Source organism: Pygocentrus nattereri, chromosome 8 (assembly GCF_015220715.1).
Source record: "Pygocentrus nattereri isolate fPygNat1 chromosome 8, fPygNat1.pri, whole genome shotgun sequence".
NCBI lineage: Eukaryota > Metazoa > Chordata > Actinopteri > Characiformes > Serrasalmidae > Pygocentrus > Pygocentrus nattereri.
The window spans coordinates 12,639,999-12,658,239 of NC_051218.1; the positions used below are offsets into that span (position 1 = coordinate 12,639,999).

Below are 18,241 nucleotides of genomic sequence, written 5' to 3' on the forward strand. Positions count from 1 at the left end.
CACTATATGAGTATCATTCTTCTTGAACGAACACTACAGTGGTGCACTGTCCATGAGCTGGAACAGGGATAAGCCAATACCGCACTAATCTACTGCTGACGCTGTCTTCACTGGAGCTCAGAGCTGATGTGTGTCTATGTAGTTTTGTTTGCATGAAAAGAAGCCCTCAACTTCCTGAGACAATTCTGTTTGTACTCAATGAACCTGCTGTCGTACCCTCTCTGTACATGATATGTGACCTACCTTCCGTTCCGTTGGTAAAACTCGTCCTCAAACTCACGAATGGTCCTCCTCAGTTTCTTCTTCTCTGCTCTGGCTTTCCACAGCTGCTCCAGGAGCTCAGGCCTGCAGGACACAGAAGATGTTAGCTTACTTAATGTTTGGTGTCTATCTATTTTAAAACACAGAGCTTCAAGTCCATCAATGTATCTTTACAAAGAGTAAGTTTCCCAAATGATGAGCTGATTTGCAAAACATTTGTTTAAAATGCTAATGGCTGCTAACATAATGACTATTATTGTTATCATCGTTATTAAGGTAGTACTTTCATCCGTCACTCTTTTTCACAGGAAAAAATGCAATTTATAAACCTCTTTAGGTTTAGTACGTTGTAAGGGACATTCCAGTCAAAATGAAAAATGGAAACATTATTGCATCTGTTGTAAACATTCCTGCTTGATACCTTATGGTTGTACAATATGTATGCGTAAGAGTATGCTGGATGCTGTAATGTGAGAACACTGATGAACAAAAAACACAAAAGGACAATTATGCCAAAGCACTGAGGTGGAGGGATGCAATTCTGCTCTGCAGAATATTACATAAGATTTTGAACAGCTAGGTGTCCTTTTGACAGGTAGTGTTTATGGAGCTTAATTGTTCAGGAGCCTTACACCAAAGCTAGAGGAAGTTGTCTGGCTTTGCTGAGTAGGAAGTAGCATGACCTCCTGCCCACACAGCAATCTTAGGTGTCAGGTGAGATCAAAGTGTAGTGCTTTGTGAGGACAAGCAGGTGACAAAGCTGTGTGGCACTTAAACCAGTCTGCTGGACTTAGGCCGAGCTGTCCGTGTAGTCCATTTCCTTCTAAAGGGATTATGGCCTTATCCAGCTTGAGCCTTTGAGGTCAGTGACTCTTACAGACGACCAGGCCTGCAGCAGGTGCTTTAAATAGGCAGTCATATGATTTGTGCGTGAGAGGATTGCGGTTCCCGCCTCCTAAACTGCTAGCCCTTAGAGTGGCTACGTGCGTACACCAGTATGCGCTTGAGGTACGCAGGCATGTAAAGCTGAAGCTAAGCAGCTTTAAAAACTGGCGTCTTGCATTGATCATTAACAATATTGTTAAAGGTCAGAATACAGTTTGGCTGATTAATGAGTGCACTGTTTATTTGTTGGTATTAAAGAGCAGCGCAGTTCTTTGAACTTACATGGATGAAGCATTTGAGCTGGACAGACGCAGGTCTAGGGTCAGTTTGCCTGAGCTCTCATCCATCTTGGGCCTCAGGATGCTCTCCGGCTGAGGCTGCGGAGAGCTGGGGTGAGCTGCTGGGTCCAGGGCTATAATGACGTCTGACCCCTCACTCTGCATTCCTCCGATTTCTAGATCTCCGCCGCCATCCTCTTCCTCATCTTCCTCCTTGATCTCATCACAGAAGTGGGCTGTCTCGCCCTCAATTATGGGCTGCAGGGTCTGGTTGCGTCTCTTGCTGGAGGGGGAGGCCTATGAGGGGAGGGAGGGAAGGAGGGTTAAGGTTATTGTGGTTTTAAAGGCCCAAAGGCAGCTCATGTGAGATCTGAGCCACATTAGGTTAGAAAGAATCTAGAACTGACATGCAAATATGCATATATGCACATGAAAGAGCGGAAAAAGCCTTACGATGATGGGTGTGATGCTGACCCGAGTGAGCATCTGCTTCACCAAACGGTATCGGTCATATAAAGGCTTGACAATGAGACGCTCCTCACGCGTCACCTGCAGAAATCACACAGAAAATCAGCACTGGTCTACAAGAGAATATTACACTTATACTGTGGGATTACACTATAACCTCTGTGTGTTTGAATATAGTCATGTGCGATCAATGAAGCCATTTCCTGCTCTGGGTATAGTTCCTTCCTCTCTGGGTTTATGAACGTGTGAAAGGGAGAGAAAGAGACACTTACAGGACGGCCATGCAGTCCCTCATAATACAGCAAGTTCTTCTGCAGCACTGTCTTCTCACAGGCAAGCTGTTCCTTGGTCATTTTCTGTCCAGAAAACAAATTTCCATGAACACATACTCCACATTAAATCTCATCAATAAATCTTTTTTCTTCTAACATGGCTTTGTTAAATGTTGGATTTATTCATACTTATCTCAACTGGAAATCTAAATTGCCTTTTTTTCCCATTCCTCTGTTTTTTTTAATACTACTATGCCCCGGTAGGCAGAGAAAAATAAAATTAATCAATAATACCATACTTCACCACCAACTCCTACCATCTCCACCTACCTTCGAGTGAAAATGCTCAGCTAGCTTGGGAATAATACAGAGCATGACTGTAAAATGCATTGTGATTTCTGTTTCAAACTGACTTCAAAAGATTTCAGATGGTCAATGACAAATTATGCTTTTAATTGAAATGATAATCATGATGATAAAATGATGATAAAAGTTTTACCAGCCATAAAATGTCAGGTGGTGCAACCACACATTTAAAAAAGTCCTCTATTTATTGCTACTCTGAACATGTGTGTGTGTACAAACTTGTGTAAGCTAGTCTTTGTATTTAGACACCCAAATAAACTGTGATCCTTAAATTCAAGTTTATACAAATATTACCTGCTCTGTGGTGGTCCTGACTGTTGAAGAACAAGGTGAAAGGGGGCTAACAAATAATGCATTATATTTTGATGCACTAAAAATGTGTTCAAGTAAAGGCAGTATTGTAGATCAGTGATTGTAGATATAGGTCATGTATTTATGAAACTATTTAACAGGACAATAATGGACACAAACACCTTAAAAAAAGACATTGTTGATGTTTAGGACAAGGAGTACACTTAAGACTATAATGTAAAGTGTTGCTAACAGCAGCTGTCAGATGATTGTCTGCATTATGCAAATTGGATCCCACTGCTAAATGGTCTCCATTGGCTTCTGTTCACTGATAGCACTGATAGCATTCTGGATGAAGTATAACTCTAACAAACTAACTAATAACTGAAAGCTTGACTGAACAAATAAATACAAGCGCATTCATGGTGAATGTAGTGTAAGAAGGTGGAACAGTGTGCTGGTACTCACTCTTATGTCCTCTGGCCAGCCATCTTCCTCTCTTTTGCTTTTGATACGTCGCTGGATGAGTTCGAGCGTCTCTTCATGGGTAGGTCGCTGGCCCCTTGCCTCGCCCTCCTTCTCTACAGAGCCCTCAGCAGCCGAATGCTCCAGTGTGGAGCCGAAGCTTTTGGGTAGCGTGTTGCTGCGTGGTCGTGTCTGAGGAGTCAGCTCACTGTCAGCCTTGTGTTTGGCATCTGTGCCAGAACACACACACATACACAGACAGAAAGAGAGAGAGACGTGAGGAATGTTAGATGTCAAGAGAAACAGTGTAGGCTGCCAGGATACAGTAATGTAGTAGTGTAGCACTATAAAATGGCTACACCAAGAAAAGTACAATGTTCACTTATTAAAAGCCACTTTAGTGTCTCAATCAGCAGTGCCATTGTTTACTTATTAACAACATTTGAGGGCACGTACATATGTGTAAAGATATGAAAACTGTCTTAGAAAAACTGTGAGTAAAAAGAAGAAAAAAGTCAAAAAAGCACATCACTGGGGGTAGAGTGCCCCTAAATCTCACCCCCTTAAAAACAGGGCCAAAAAAAAAACAAAACAAAAAAACACAAAACAAAAACAAAACAAAAAAGAAGCGTTCTTTACATTAGACAAAAGAAACCATGACACGTGGCTAAGATTGTTCCCAGGCAGGGAATTCGTCTACAAGGCCGCAGAAGCACAACCAAGGAAAGAGCACAGGAGAGAAGGCCACAAAAAAAGCTCAACAAGGTCTCATGTCTACTTACTGCTGCTTGAGTGTACTTACAGAAGTGGGGTGCCTGTCTAGAGGCAGTGAGGGGGCGTGACAGTGTAAAATGGGGTGTGTTCGGGGCAGAGGAGTGACGTCTGTGTGACTGAAGCACTGCCTGGTGCCTCAAGGACCCTTTTGGTAAGAGGTGCTGTCGTCCTGCCGATGTGGATCGTCCGGGGTTGGGGGTTTAGTTAAAGAGAAAGAGAAACTTATTCGGCAGTGCACCTCTGACGGGGCGTCAAATGGAAATGGATAATGGAAAGGGTGGGGGAGGCCAATCACAATGGACCAACACATGTGCGAGCGGGTGGGTCCCGTGTGAGATGAAGCAGTGATGGGGAGACGACTCCGCTCTGTCTGAGGGCCACTCCGCCCACTGACAGCACACTACTGCTAATCACCAACCCGAGCACCAACCCGAGACCCAGCACCCCCTGCTCACAATGAATACACTCACTCGCTTACTCCCTGAAGGCTTACCTTTAAGCTGTTTGCGAATTTTGGTGAGGTCAGTCATCCACTTCAGGACCTTGGGATTAGCTGCCTTGTCAGCATGAGATGGCTAAAATGAGAGGTGTAAAAAATGACATTATCATTCTTGGGCCTTACAGTTCATGTACCATTGTAAGAGAATGCAGGACTATGACATAACAGTGCCAACCATATAGTTCTTGTCTTTCTCAAACTGCTCCTCAAACTGCTTGATTTTTTTCTTGAGGTTCTGGAGTTTCTTGGTGAGCTGCTGAGAGACAGAGTCTCCCTTCACACTCTCTTTGGAACCAAAGGAGGCCCTGCGAGGCCTGGATAAGAATGTAGAAAAAGATAAATGAGAAAAATCACATAATGTAAAATTTTATCTGAATTCTGAGGCTTGTTTATATTATAGTAAGAATGAACCTCTACACACTGAAGGTTGTCTATGAATTGCTGAAATCTGAACACTGTAGGCTGTCTATGAACTGTGTATATCTGAGTACTGAAGGCTGTCTACATGTATATCTGAATACTGAAGGTTATCCATGAATTATATGTATCATAATGGTCTCTTTACCTCCCACAGGACAGTGCTTTGGTGGGGGAGGTGGCATCAGAGTCCTGCTGTAGGAAGCGCTGGCTGTAGCCAAAGTCCAGGAAGCGTCTGGCCAGCAGTGGCTGAGCGTCCTCCTCCAGAGGCAGTGGCAGCATGCGGCCTGCCAGCGGAGACAGTTGTGCCTCGCCTGACTCGCTTTCCTCCTGCCATGACATGAACACTGGCACGGGGTCTACAGCACACACAGACAGAAACATAGACACAGGGTCACTAAAAAAATACTCAGACTCTAAATCTCATTTAAAAGAATTCTGTAACTCCAAAATTCCCTGGTTCCAGGGATACAACTAAAGCACTAAGGTACAGCTTGCACACAAAGCCCCAGGTAAGGGGGTCAAAGGAAGGTGAGGGGAACCACTGCTTCAGAGCCTACATAGGGTGTTTAGAGAGCAGGAGTGAGGGGCACTAAGGGCCAGGACAACACAATGAGGACCAGGGGTATGAGGTGGAAGAAAAGGGATCCACTGAGAGCAATGACTGGAAAAACAAACCAAACAGGCTACACAGGGGTAAAGAGTCACAATGTGGATTGGGAGTTGAAGGACACATTATTTGGATCTAGCAATGCTCAGCCCTTTCGTAAGAACTGTTTGTAAGTTTAGAAAAAATTTGAAATTATTGTCAAAATCTCAACCTAACGAGAAAGTGCAGTGCACAACTCAGCTTACATAAAAAAAAAAAAAAAAAAAAAAAAAAATTTGAAATGCACTATTAGTTTCAAATTACATCTATTTTGTATAGGTGTCAAAGGCCACATTATTAGTACAGACTGGATGGTTTCTGGTTGTCTAATTGTCCTGTCTTAGTGCAATAGCTAAGCATCCATGATGGAATCATCATCTAACTTCTAGAGGCTTTTAATTGTTATATAAAAAAAAAAAAAAAAAAAAAAAAAAAAACTGAAGCTGGTAATATTTTCTGTCTAGCTTATCAGATGTTAATCCCTAAAAATCTTGATTATACTCAAAAAGATTACCGCACTTCACCCTAATAGTGTGACCACCAGTTTGAGAAAAACTGAACTTTTAAAACTTTGAATTTAATACAATTTATCATTAGGTTGAATGAGATTTTTTCTCATTCTACTAAACTTTTTCACTCTAGCAAGTGGGCAAAACAGGAAAAATAATTACAGCACAAACACAAATCAGTAAAGGAGGAATGGAGAAAAAGTTCAGTGCTACTAAACTGGAGTCAGCAGAGGGCTTCAACAGCCACAGTAATGGAGTGAAAAGTCCACTTCTGCTGTGTAGCACCAGGCGCAATGAAGCATGCTAACGCTGTCACGTTGGCCTGCAGGGAGATCTAGAGCTAGATTCTTTGCCAGAGACAGAGAGGCCCCCAGAGCTTCCATGAATAGAGAGAATGTACTGGCCTGCGGCCCACCACTATGGAAACTTAGCTGGTCCACTTAACAGTTTCCATGTCCGAAGCGGGGCAATTCATTAGGGGAGAGCTAATGGGACTGAGAAGGGCAGACTGAAACCAGTGGGAAACAGCAGTACTAATTGGGTGCGAGAAGAGTGGAGGGGGACACAGGTTAGTTGTGATCTCAGAGGGGTAATTAATGCCCATTAGGAGGAGGACAGAGATTGAAAGGAAGAGGAGAGTGGCTGTGGAGCTACTTACCATGCCCTTCCCTCTGCAGGTGCATACATGTGAAGTCTATGAGGGGGAAAGTGTTGGGGCATGATGCTGACCAGGCATGGGTGAGGGGACAGAGAGAGAAATAAGAAAGGAGAAGGAGAGAGAGAACAGAGAGAAGAGAGAGACAGAGAGAGAGAACAGAGAAAGAACAGAGAGAAAACAGAGAGAAAACAGAGAGAACAGAGAGAGAACAGAGAGAGAACAGAGAGAGGGAGATAGCAGAGAAGACCGAAGTGAGCTTTATGTGTCGCCATCTACCACAACCAGGCCACACAAACAAGTAAAGACACACATAAATGTATGTAATGATATGGATTATGGCTGAAGTGAAAATTATTATGACAAGTTCTTTCTGTCAGGGCTTCCTATAGGCATGTACTGACTCTGGAAAATGCTAATGAGAAATTAAGCAAGGATACTTTATATAAAGGTCACTGATAGCTCATCCATTAAAATGGATTTGCTCCATTAACCTTTCATTAAAAATTGATATATTAAACCTATCTGCCTGTTCACAGTTCTGGTGTCAATGGCAAAGGGTCACCTAATCTATGGGTCCAACACACACAAAAAATAGTCAATCTCACTATATGATCATGTGTATGCCGAAATGTGCCTTATGTTTTGCTCTGGTGGGTATGAATTTACAGAAATGCTTAGTTTGCATTGGACCCCGTTCAGAGTTCATTTAGTCTTATGGAAACATCCAAAGGGGAATTTCCTTAAGGCCAAATCATTAGCTGATCCGAAGTAGGACTGATCATAACAAGCATCACTAACTGGACATGCTGAGTTACCTTCCCACTCTCCATCAGTGAAGACAGAGCTGAGCTGGAGGTGGCTGGCGCTGGCCTCCTGGCCAGGTTGCTCTGCGGTGTTCGTGTTAGCATTCAGATCACATATATCTGGAGCAGACTCCTGTTATAGGGGAGAGTGGATTTAGTCATGTGGCCAAGCCACCTAGAACAGGTGGAGGGTTTGCCTAATGTCTGACAGTATACTCACAGAGGTGGTAACATCAGTCTGGTCCATGCACTCAGACTCTTGGTAGGTTTCTAGCCTGTGTTAAGTTAAAAGAACATAGACTTGTAAACAGTAAACGGCACTCGTAAAAGTGTGCTATCTTTATTGGTTAACATTCTGTACTGTGGTCACAGTGGAGCTCATATCAAGATATACTACTGGGGTTATCACCTGAAACATGAATAGAAATAGAGATTTTTTTCACAAAATGACAGAAACTGACAGTGGACATTTATTCATTAAAATGACAAAAACTAAACTTGAAAAAAAAACTTGTAGAGATGCCTCATGATGAGCAAAGTATTTTATTCTTAGTGCTATAAAAATACTGAATATTTCAACATAAAAAAACAAAACAGTATTAATTATTCTCTATAAAGACCTAATAAAAGCCACACACTAAGATTTTGGAGCTTAGCTGCCTCTAAACTGCCTCAGCTGAAGAAATTAAAAATCAAAATTTAAGCTTCTAAAGACTAACACTGTGCCAGTACTTCACGTCACTAATACTTCAAAGCTAACCTTGCAGTTGTTTTGATATTGTTCTCAGCATCTACAAGAGCCTCTGTGTCAAGGTCCATTCTGGAACTTTCCTCAGCTACAAGGCTGCGGGGCTGGGAACCTTGAAATGCCTGGAGAAAGAGAAAAAAAAATTCTGTTTTATGTAGAAAGAAAAACTGTAAATGTGTCTATTTCTGAAAGCTTAAGCAGCAACAGGAATAAAATGCTTGGGTGACTTTATGCGGGTACATATAAACAATGAATACACAGAAGACGGAGCTCAAGGCAAACTGTTCCAAGAGTACCTTAAATAAAGCAGGAAAGACGTAACTGAGCAAAGGTCATGCAAATTTTCAAGGTCTAGTAGCGATTAGAAGGTTCTGATGGTAAGTGTGTGTGTGTGTGTGTGTGTGTGCATGGTGTTGCTGTGCAGATGCTGCTGTCAATTCCTTGGGGTGGTCTATTATAAGAGGGTGACCCATTTCAGGGATGTGTAGACCTGGAGGCAGGCCACAGGTTTGATGGTGGTGTAGAGAGAAGGGAAGCAGTACTAGTGATGGAGCCAAGCTTATATTTGCTTGCTGAAAAACAGTGCATGGCCTGTTAATCTGACAAAATGGCCCTTGTCTCACTCTCCTTTGGAGGCTAGCATGAAGAACAACAACAGCTTTGTTGCGTCCTGAGACAAGGCAAAGCCTTGCTGATAGAGAATTTGTATTGGAGAGACATTGTGGCTAGTGTGCAACAGTTCTCGCTACTGGAGGCGTAAATGTCATGACTTTTGTGCTGCTCTGAAAAAGCCCTAAGCCTTAGCACTAGTGTTGAATTATTTTTAGAGCTAGGCCTTCGGATCTGGCCACAAAATGTTAAAACTCAGAAATGCTAACTTCTGATAGCGCCACTATGGGGTTTCTAGCAGTATTTTAGAAATAAACTAATGACAATTCACAATAATATTTTTGGCTGTTGTAAATTAAACACAGAAACTTAAAGCTTGTAAAACATTCCATGTTTTATCTGAAGCTTGTAACAGACATTAAAATATTTACTCTGCAGTAAAAAGTCCTAGCAATGAGCTGCCACTGTTGACATCTGATTGAAGCGAACTGGCTACCGCTCATATCGAAAGTAAGATTTATCTAGGACTTCCTGAAGGCTTGGAGAGATGTTATATCCCCTGCCAACTATTGGAAATCAAAACATGATCGGTTGATTCCAGTGTCAGTTGCTAATTAAATTAGTGGTTCAACTGAAATGTAAGGCCTTCATTTTAGTTCTTGAAAGCATATCCAATGGGGGAGCTAGCTTGGTTACATCTAGATACCACAGAAGAAAAAAAAAATTTCAAGATTTTAACCATTCAATTTAAACGGTATTTCTACCACATTTGCAGAATTCAAATACAAGGATAATGATTCTGTTGAATAAAAATTAACAAAAAGTTAGACATGTATGTTTTAATTTCACAGAAATCATAATGATCGCCATCCGTCTACAAACCTCATTGATTTCTACAAGATGGTCTGCCTCTGAAGCAGATGGAGAGCCAGCTTCAGCCTGATCTATCTCAAGCTCTTCGGACCTTGTCATCTTCTCACCGGCCCCATCTCTGTGTAGGCACAAAAGAAGGAAAATATGTTATATACTCATATCTACCATGACCTGAGATAAGCACCTGCCAAGAAAAACAGCCTCCCTCACATATTTCCCTCACATATCAAGTGCTTGTGCCAACAGCAATTTGTAAACATGTCAGGTTCTGCTGGAGTGTTTTTATCATGTTTGTGTGTACACACTCACCCCTGGTCAGGTTGGCAGGATGAGCTCTGGCTCTCATAGCTACTGAGACCCTGGTCTATGGAGCTCTGCAGATCCAGCAAGTGCTGCTCCACCGCAGCACGGATGGTCCTCTGGAGGATACTGTATAAACAGACAAACAGCCATCATAAGAGAATGTACACGAGTACTCACTAGTGGTAGGCATTTCCGTTCTATTCAAACTCACTGCAACTGATCACAGTGAACAGTACAATAACCGCAAAAAAAAAAAAAAAAAAAGAAAAAAAGAAAAAACAATAAGATTTCTAACATTACATTAAGACAGTAAATGCTGCAAGAAATTTAGATCATTTGTGTTTTATCCTGTGAGGTAAAGGAGTGTTTCAGCAGTTGAAAACAGTCTATTTAAAAATGTTTAAAATAAATTTGAAAAGAAAAAAAGGGGATCAGTATTGGTATGAACTGACACTCAAGGGTCCCGTATGTACCCGGTATTAACATGAATCCTACATGACTGGATAATACTTGTTGAAGTTCAAGTATGAACAGAGTACACTGCGTTTTGAAGACATTGTGATTCAATCTCTCCTTCACAGGTGGGCAAAGGCACTTAACCTTTGTAATATGAATGCTGAAGCATCTCCATGTGTCTTCAAGCACAGATTAAGGACGGCCTTAGGCAGAAACGATAGCAACTGCTTTGTAGTTTATTTTTTGCCTCTTCTCCTGTTTGTTTACCAACCCTTGCAAACTGAAACCTTACATTTATAGGAACTAAATTTTTTGTCTAACAACAAAAACTCTGAGACATTATGGGCGGTCCCTTTCCCCCAGACACAAAATCTCAAGAGATGTTAACAGGGCCAAGGTTTCAGCATTGATATCCACATTAGAAATGATATGGCATCGCAGACCACACTTTCACATATAGTTCCTAGGTTTGTCATCATGCAACCCCTTTAAAACTTCACAGTCAAATTCAGTGAACCTTGACAAGTTCTCAATGTGAGGAAGCAGCCATGTGAGCTCAGCCTTGAGTTCTTAATGACAATAATAATAATAATAAAAATAATACAATTTTCTTTGATAAGTGCCTTTCAAGACACCCAAGGAAACTGTACAATAAAAAGATAAAAAGAATAATATAAATAAATAAATAAAGAAATAGAAATAAAAAACAGCATGTAGATATGTAAAAGCAATACACATAATTTACACAAAAAAAAAACACAAAAAAACAAAAAACAGTACTGGTTCGCCAAAAGCCAGCTGGCAAAGGTGGGTTTTATGACCAGCTCTGAACATAGCCAGGGTCAAACTAGCACGCAATTCAGAGTGGAGACTGTTCCACAGCTTGGGGCCAGCAAAACTGAATGCCCTGTCACCAACAATCCGCTACCTTAAGCAACTCACACTCTTGTACCAGGCAATGAGGGTATTTTGGGCTTGCTACACTTTCTCAAAGTTCACAGCCAAGTATTCGGAGCTTGATCTGCCCATTTAGGGCAGAAGCTTGCACAGCTGCAGAATGAGGCATGGACCTGGCTGTGGAAAGATCATGAGTCGTACTGGTCTCCTGCACTTCGTCCAGAACATGCAAACCCAAGACCAGCCCGCTGGCCTCACAAACACACACACGTGTCCAACTGGGTCATGCCGTCACTTTGTGTGCCAAAAGGCCCACAGCACAAATCATTACTTATCTCTCAGAAGAGGTTTTGTTTACTGCCTGTATTGCTGTAGCAATCACTAAAGACCAGGACCCAGGCCAACAAAGCCCAAGGCCTCATGTGCATTCGTGCAGCACTGTCCCATCTAAGGGTGAGATCCATGGGCTTTGCTTTAAGCTATACTGTGTGCTGCAGCTATGCACCAGCTAGGAGACTAATGTACTGCTTTCACTGGTGGCACAGCCCAGCTGAAATAGCAATGCACTTCCTGCTGTGATGGTGCAATAACTGTAATCTCCCTTTTGGAAAACAATCCATCAGCACATGCACTGTGCCATACATTTTTATTTTCTGTTGCTATGGACCGACACCAAAGATATCTAACCACTAAAACCTCATGTAACACATACAGTAGCAACCACTCCTTAAAAAAACCACTGTACTATTCATTGTTAACCATTACCTAACTGTCATACTTTATACTACAGCAACACTCCAATTTATGCAGCCCTCCTTTTGCTCTGTGACTAAGCTGTTTTACTGTGACCTTGAACAGCATTACATTTCAGATGAGGTCAAACTATTCTGAGACCCTAAAACATAAGCCATTACAAGTGATTTAAAAGTGCATGATTTTCAATTCCTATCTCATTACTAACCCCTCCCTCACCATACCCTATTTGTTTTTAGAGTGCTGACGCTTTCTCGTCGCCTGCCTGTAGCCCAAGCTTATCTGGGTTAAGGTCTATAATCTCATTTATTCAGCTTCATCTTGTCTTCCATTTCAGGAATGTTTACGATTTAATTCTGTGCATTTGGTCAAGGTCAACATCATAACTCAATAAGGCTATAATTAAGCATAGCTGCAAGTAATAGTGGCAGAAAAGATGCAAGCCGCATCAGGTGCTGTTTGCCCAATGTTAGCATTACATTATTTTAATTTTATATTATGAAGGTTTCTATAACGACTTTTGACTTCTATAATTATTTCTATAACAAATGTGTCACCATGTTGGAGCTGTCAAATGTGTCACCATTGTGTCCGAAAATTGTTGCAACACAGGAAAAAAAGGGCCAATAACTGTGCACCTATTTTAATTGTGCTTTTGAGACCTGACGATGTTTTTAATTCTAGGGGACTGAAAATAGAGACAGCCCGCCTTTCGAGCAATGACAGCTGGGATAGGCTCCAGCACCCCTCTTGACCCAGAAGGATAATCAGTTTACAAGATGTGTGTGTGAGAAAATGGAGACATACTATGTAAGGTCTTGTATGAGGCATTTCAGAAACATCATTTATAGCACTTAATATAGCACAGTTGACCTCCACATGACAGTCTGCAGTTTGATTTCCTGCACAGGCAACTACACCTCGCTATACTAACACAGTCTTTGGGCAGGACTAATGCCACATTTGTTATGTGTGTGTAACATAATGAAATTCTAAGATAAACGTTACAGCTCAGTTTTCAAAGACATGCTACTTTGTAATCTTTTGTTTTTAAACTATTTTAGTATTTATATATAATTAGAGCTCTGTAGAATCAAAACACTTTAAACTTACAAAATATTGGTAATGTAATCAAATATTGACCTCAGAATAGAAACTGATTCAAATTTACACATAATTTAAGTTGTGTTTTCTATAACTACTGAAACTCTGTTAGAACAAGCTGTTCCCAATGACCCATTCTCAAGACCAAGATTAAGTTCAAGGTCATTACTGATGTGCATAATTAAGCTTAGTTGCTTGAAGATTGTGCTCAAAAAGAAACCAATTATGTGGGATCCTTTTAGGGTCATATTAGGTTTAATATAAACTAATAACTTGTGTAAATCTTTCTATAATGACTTGTCAAAAAATCTTTTTCTATTGATAGGATTGGGAAAGCTGCAGTCTAGAAGAAATAAGATAAAAGAGCACTTACTCTGCAGATCCTGGAAGAATGCTGATGGAGGAGATGTGTGAGCTGAAAAAGAAGAAAAGGAAGGGAATGTTAGGATGTCACACTACATTGCGTCTCCATATCTGTGTGTGTGCGTGTGAAAGAGAACCTTGACCTTATGTAGCTCCAACTCTTAACCCAGCCTTATTATATAACACCCTGGCAGGGTGGAGAGTGTAGGTGGGTACTCTTGAAGGACAGTGCCCCTTAAAGACTCCACTCATGTACTTCTGTATGTAAGTCTGTTATACACACTAATGGCACCTGAGGCAGGCGGTTCAGAGTGCAGGATATTTTGTCCTTCTCTGTTTCATGTGCATGCAAATATTACAGTGGACATATCAGGAACAGGGTGTCTGACAGGAAGTGTTGGGGGTTGCGGGTGATTCAGCAATCCACCCCATCCTATAAACACAGTCTGGCATGTGAAGAATGCTGCTTACATAAATGGACAGCTGAGCGCCTGCCATTGCTGTTTAGCGCTTGGATCTGGTTCAGGGGTCTCAGTGGGAAAAACATGGCCTTTGCAAGCACGATATCAGCTCTAAAATGACACAGTGGACCATAGCAATTTCCACATTAATAAATACTTGTGTACAGAGATTACTGCTCTGTATACTACAGGTTAGTTAAAAAAGTGATTTATGCGCTTTGCTGTGTTTGGGAGGGCTGTGCTGTTAGGGTCTGACCTATGTGAACATTTTGCTGGGAACATTTTTATAGGATCTATAAATTCTACCTGCCAATAATATGAATGATTTTATATAATCAAAAACAGAACTAGTTAGTTTTAATTAAGCAGTGCCGCATAGACAGACTGCTAATTTGACAACTGCAAATGGATAAATATTTGGTAAATTGCTTCAAATAAACAGCAGAAATGGGGCTCCCGAGTGGCGCAACCATCTAAGCCTCGGCCCTATCATCAGGAGATTGCGAGTTCGATCCCTGTTGATGCTACAGCCATCTGTAGCCGGGAGTCCAATAGAGCCCTGTCCCCTCCATTACTCAATGCAATGGTAGTCAGCATGGGCTTCTGTTAGCTGGCATGACAGATCTGGTGGTTGACGCTTTCCTCCGAGCGCATTCAGTTGCCCAATGACATTGCGCGAGCAGCAGTTCAAAACAATACAGTGGCGCTTCACAGCTCTTGGAGCACGCCTGTGTTAGCCTTCACCTTCCTTTGGCATTATTGTGTGATTGGGGGAGTCCTAATTAGCGGGTGGAATTGGATATGTTTTTGCCATGATGTTTTATGTTTAAGTACAGGAATAACAACAACTAATGTAAACTGATGTTTTATAGGTATGGCAAGATTTTAGGAGATTTCTAAGTGTTTCAGGAAAAAAAAAAAAAATCTAATCAGTTCTTAGGTATTAAAAATGTGAAATTTTTTCCCAACAAGAGATCAGAGAAAACTGCTCTGCCTCGAGCTTCCAAACTGTACTGCATGACTATTTTCAATGAAGGGAAAAAACTAAAAGAACCCACACAAAGGTACTCGGAGTCCAGAGGTGGGTGGCACAGGATGGTTTGACATCACATAGAGACAGCATAAACATCATCATGTTAGAGACAGCATCTGACTCAGACATGTTTATCTTTAGACTGCTGAAGAGACTTTAATGTCAGCAAAGGTGACTAATAACATGCAATATATATATAGATTTAAGAAATGTTCAAAACTAATTTATCCTTATAGCAAGCATGAAGAAATTTGATTCAGCACTTCTTCAGAAATGACACCAACAAAGAAAATGAATATCAATGAAAGAGGTGAGGCGTATTGTTAATCTTTGCCAGGCAATTTCTTGGTAAGCTCTAGCATACAACAAAGAAAGCCCAGTTTTAATGTATCTAGTGGTGATTCTCATTGAGCTGGAACACAGTGAAATGGGTTCCTGTATTGTTGCTCCCTTTGGGCCATGGATTACTCAGCAAGATCTAGACTTCTGTGGGAAGTCTCAGATTAGGAGTACTTACTTAGGATCAGGTTTTTGTCTTTCAAAAGAACATGACCAAATAAACATGAGGCCAGTATCACTTAGCAGCTTTCATTCATATGGCCCTGTTCTCTGTGGAAAAACACCTTCCTGGCAAGGACAAATCCACTCAGCAAACTGACTTTAAAACCTATCTGAGGTGGGTTCCTCTGACTCAGCACTTTATCTTATCAACAGCACATCTACTCATACACATATAGTTCCAAACAAATTATGTTATAAAGCATAAAGCAGTCAGATCCAGAAGCTGGGAATGATTCAGCACTTTTACAATTCCTACCAGTGTCTCCTTTTCAATAGCTGAACAAACAAAGCTGTTAATGAGCAACCTTTTACCGCAAACTATAATCTCTCTGAGATTATATCATGCTACCATTAATTTCTTGTATAAGTAAGCTTTTCTGGCAAATAAAGTTTTATTCGGATGATGCATGTATAGACATTTGGCTTTGGCTTGCTGAGAAGCTAAATTAAGAAACTAAGTGTGTAACCTCACATAATCTGACACAAATCTCAACTGAAACCCTGAACCAGAACAGAAATATCAATGAGCCCTGGCCTAGAGATCCAAAGATATGAGGAGCTATAAATCAACATGCCCCAGAGAGTAGTGCTCTGAATGAGCAGCTCTACTTTGATATCTATAGCCTCTCACAAGTAATTCAGCGCAATTATGTAAGCCTTCCTCCCTGGAGAACCCCTCGCTCCTCACTCCACGAGCTCCTCAGATACAATACCTGTGCAGAAGGACTTCACAAGCCATTTTCGGTGGTTTGCTTTACGTGTCTGAGCCGTGTTTGTAGCCTTTTTCAGCCAGGCGTCTGGTTATCCGGACTGGGCGCTCTGCGGAGCTAGAGTCTGTATGAGCAGGTCAAACAGTAAACACAGGCTGCCGGTGCTCATCCTGCAGATTCACGTCTGTGCTGGCTGCCTGCTTGCAAGGCTCTGCACTTCTGCTGGAAAAGTGCTGCAGTAAACAAGCTGGACCCTCACTCAAATACAGGGCTGTGTGACGCAGCACTGCAAGCAGCCTTCCAGGCCAATGGCCACGCCCTTGGGGAGGGCCCTCTCACTGCCTCCTCCACTCACAAAGAACCTCAGACACTGCAGAGCTCACACAGCACAGCACCTGTCAGGCTGCCTCTTTTATATAACCTGCTCATCACTAAAGCATGTGCCTTGTACCTGGATACCACTCAACCATAACACCTTACTGGAGCATGCATATGGTTCTGACACTAAACTGCTTCTTCCCGTGCAGAAAAACACAACTGTATTTCATGCACATGCAGACAGACACAAACACATATGCAGATGAGGTAGCCCATTACTTTGGCATTGGATTCATTTGTCATTAAACAGGTCACACACTACTCCAGAAAGATCACACAGTTCCTCATCTCCTCTCACAAGAGTCCTGAAAATGGACTACGGTATCCAAAAACAACAGAGAAATGCACTTGCCATGACCCACTTATCATAGCAACAGTAGCTTCCTTGAGATAAAGCAAATGATACTAAAAGAGTAAAATCTTTGTTACCTTAAGGAAAAGAGATAAGGATGTAATTTGAGAAGATAACACTGTTGAAGGGCCACCAATAACACTCTGATTGTAGAAGTCAGGTTATATAGGCCACATGGAACATATGTTGTGGTATAGACGGCCACGTGGGTTTAAAGTTACACGAAAATTGTGAGGGTTGCATGTACATGACATGACAAATGATGAGTGGACATTAATTATCAGCCACTCCATATATGGACAGGCCAGTTGTCCAAATGTTGAGTCAACAGAGAACATGTTTTGATGACCCAACACATGATCTGGTGGCCAAACTGCAAGCTGTTAGAAACACTTAAGCCTGGGAATGGGCAAGCAGGTTGGAGGTTGGGTGTCATTTGTTTTGAGAGACTGATGTTGTATTGGCACAGAGAAAAATGGGAAGTTAATTCGGCATGCACTTTACAAGCCCCTTCATAAAAAGTCAGACTTATTTAGCCTGGACTAAAAGAGAACTGAAACAGCACAAAGGTGATAAACTATAATAGCAGATCCTCTCTGTTTGCGCAAGTCAGCTATACAATTTAGAAGTAAACCAGATGAGTTGTGTTGGTGGAGTAAGGGTGAATCAGTGACAACTCCACCTCCCATGTACCATTACCTCCTCGAAAAACAGCTGTTCACAAATTTCAACAGCGCGGGTACAGCCAACACAGTGTCTCAAGAACACCAGTCTATATCCCTCCATTTATTTTGGGGACGGACGAAAAATACTTTCCATAGCAGTCGAAATGGATATATGGCGGGGCTTAAAATTAGCTTTGAAGCGTGTTGGCCTGTCAGAATCTGATGGGGTACAAAGGAGGAGAGCTGCTGCATCTGGACGAAAACAAGCTTGTACTGCCCAGCCTCACTTTCCTTAAAACAATGTAAACTGAAACTTTATTTACTGCATCAGCAGGCATTTTATTTACTGTCTCAGAGGCCATCTTAGATGTCTTTAGGTA

At 41.6% G+C, this 18,241-nt stretch overlaps 1 protein-coding gene across 3 annotated transcripts in view; it reads right to left on the reverse strand.

Moving 5' to 3' along the window:
• Nucleotides 1-18,241, reverse strand: part of fam13b (family with sequence similarity 13 member B) — a 45,083-nt gene that overhangs the window by 2,584 nt on the left and 24,258 nt on the right. Inside the window, exons 8-23 of one of the 3 annotated variants that reach the window (XM_017690105.2) lie at nt 13,712-13,753; nt 10,135-10,254; nt 9,835-9,943; nt 8,356-8,465; nt 7,816-7,870; nt 7,608-7,728; nt 6,793-6,858; nt 5,125-5,335; nt 4,735-4,873; nt 4,554-4,635; nt 4,089-4,229; nt 3,290-3,516; nt 2,165-2,248; nt 1,878-1,973; nt 1,429-1,721; nt 244-345 (exon numbers count right to left, since the gene is read on the reverse strand). In XM_017690105.2, coding sequence (XP_017545594.1) covers nt 244-345; nt 1,429-1,721; nt 1,878-1,973; nt 2,165-2,248; nt 3,290-3,516; nt 4,089-4,229; nt 4,554-4,635; nt 4,735-4,873; nt 5,125-5,335; nt 6,793-6,858; nt 7,608-7,728; nt 7,816-7,870; nt 8,356-8,465; nt 9,835-9,943; nt 10,135-10,254; nt 13,712-13,753 — 1,998 coding nt within the window. The remainder of the gene's footprint in view (nt 1-243; nt 346-1,428; nt 1,722-1,877; nt 1,974-2,164; nt 2,249-3,289; nt 3,517-4,088; nt 4,230-4,553; nt 4,636-4,734; nt 4,874-5,124; nt 5,336-6,792; nt 6,859-7,607; nt 7,729-7,815; nt 7,871-8,355; nt 8,466-9,834; nt 9,944-10,134; nt 10,255-13,711; nt 13,754-18,241) is intronic. The other 2 variants (XM_017690108.2, XM_017690109.2) reach the window with 2 other exon arrangements.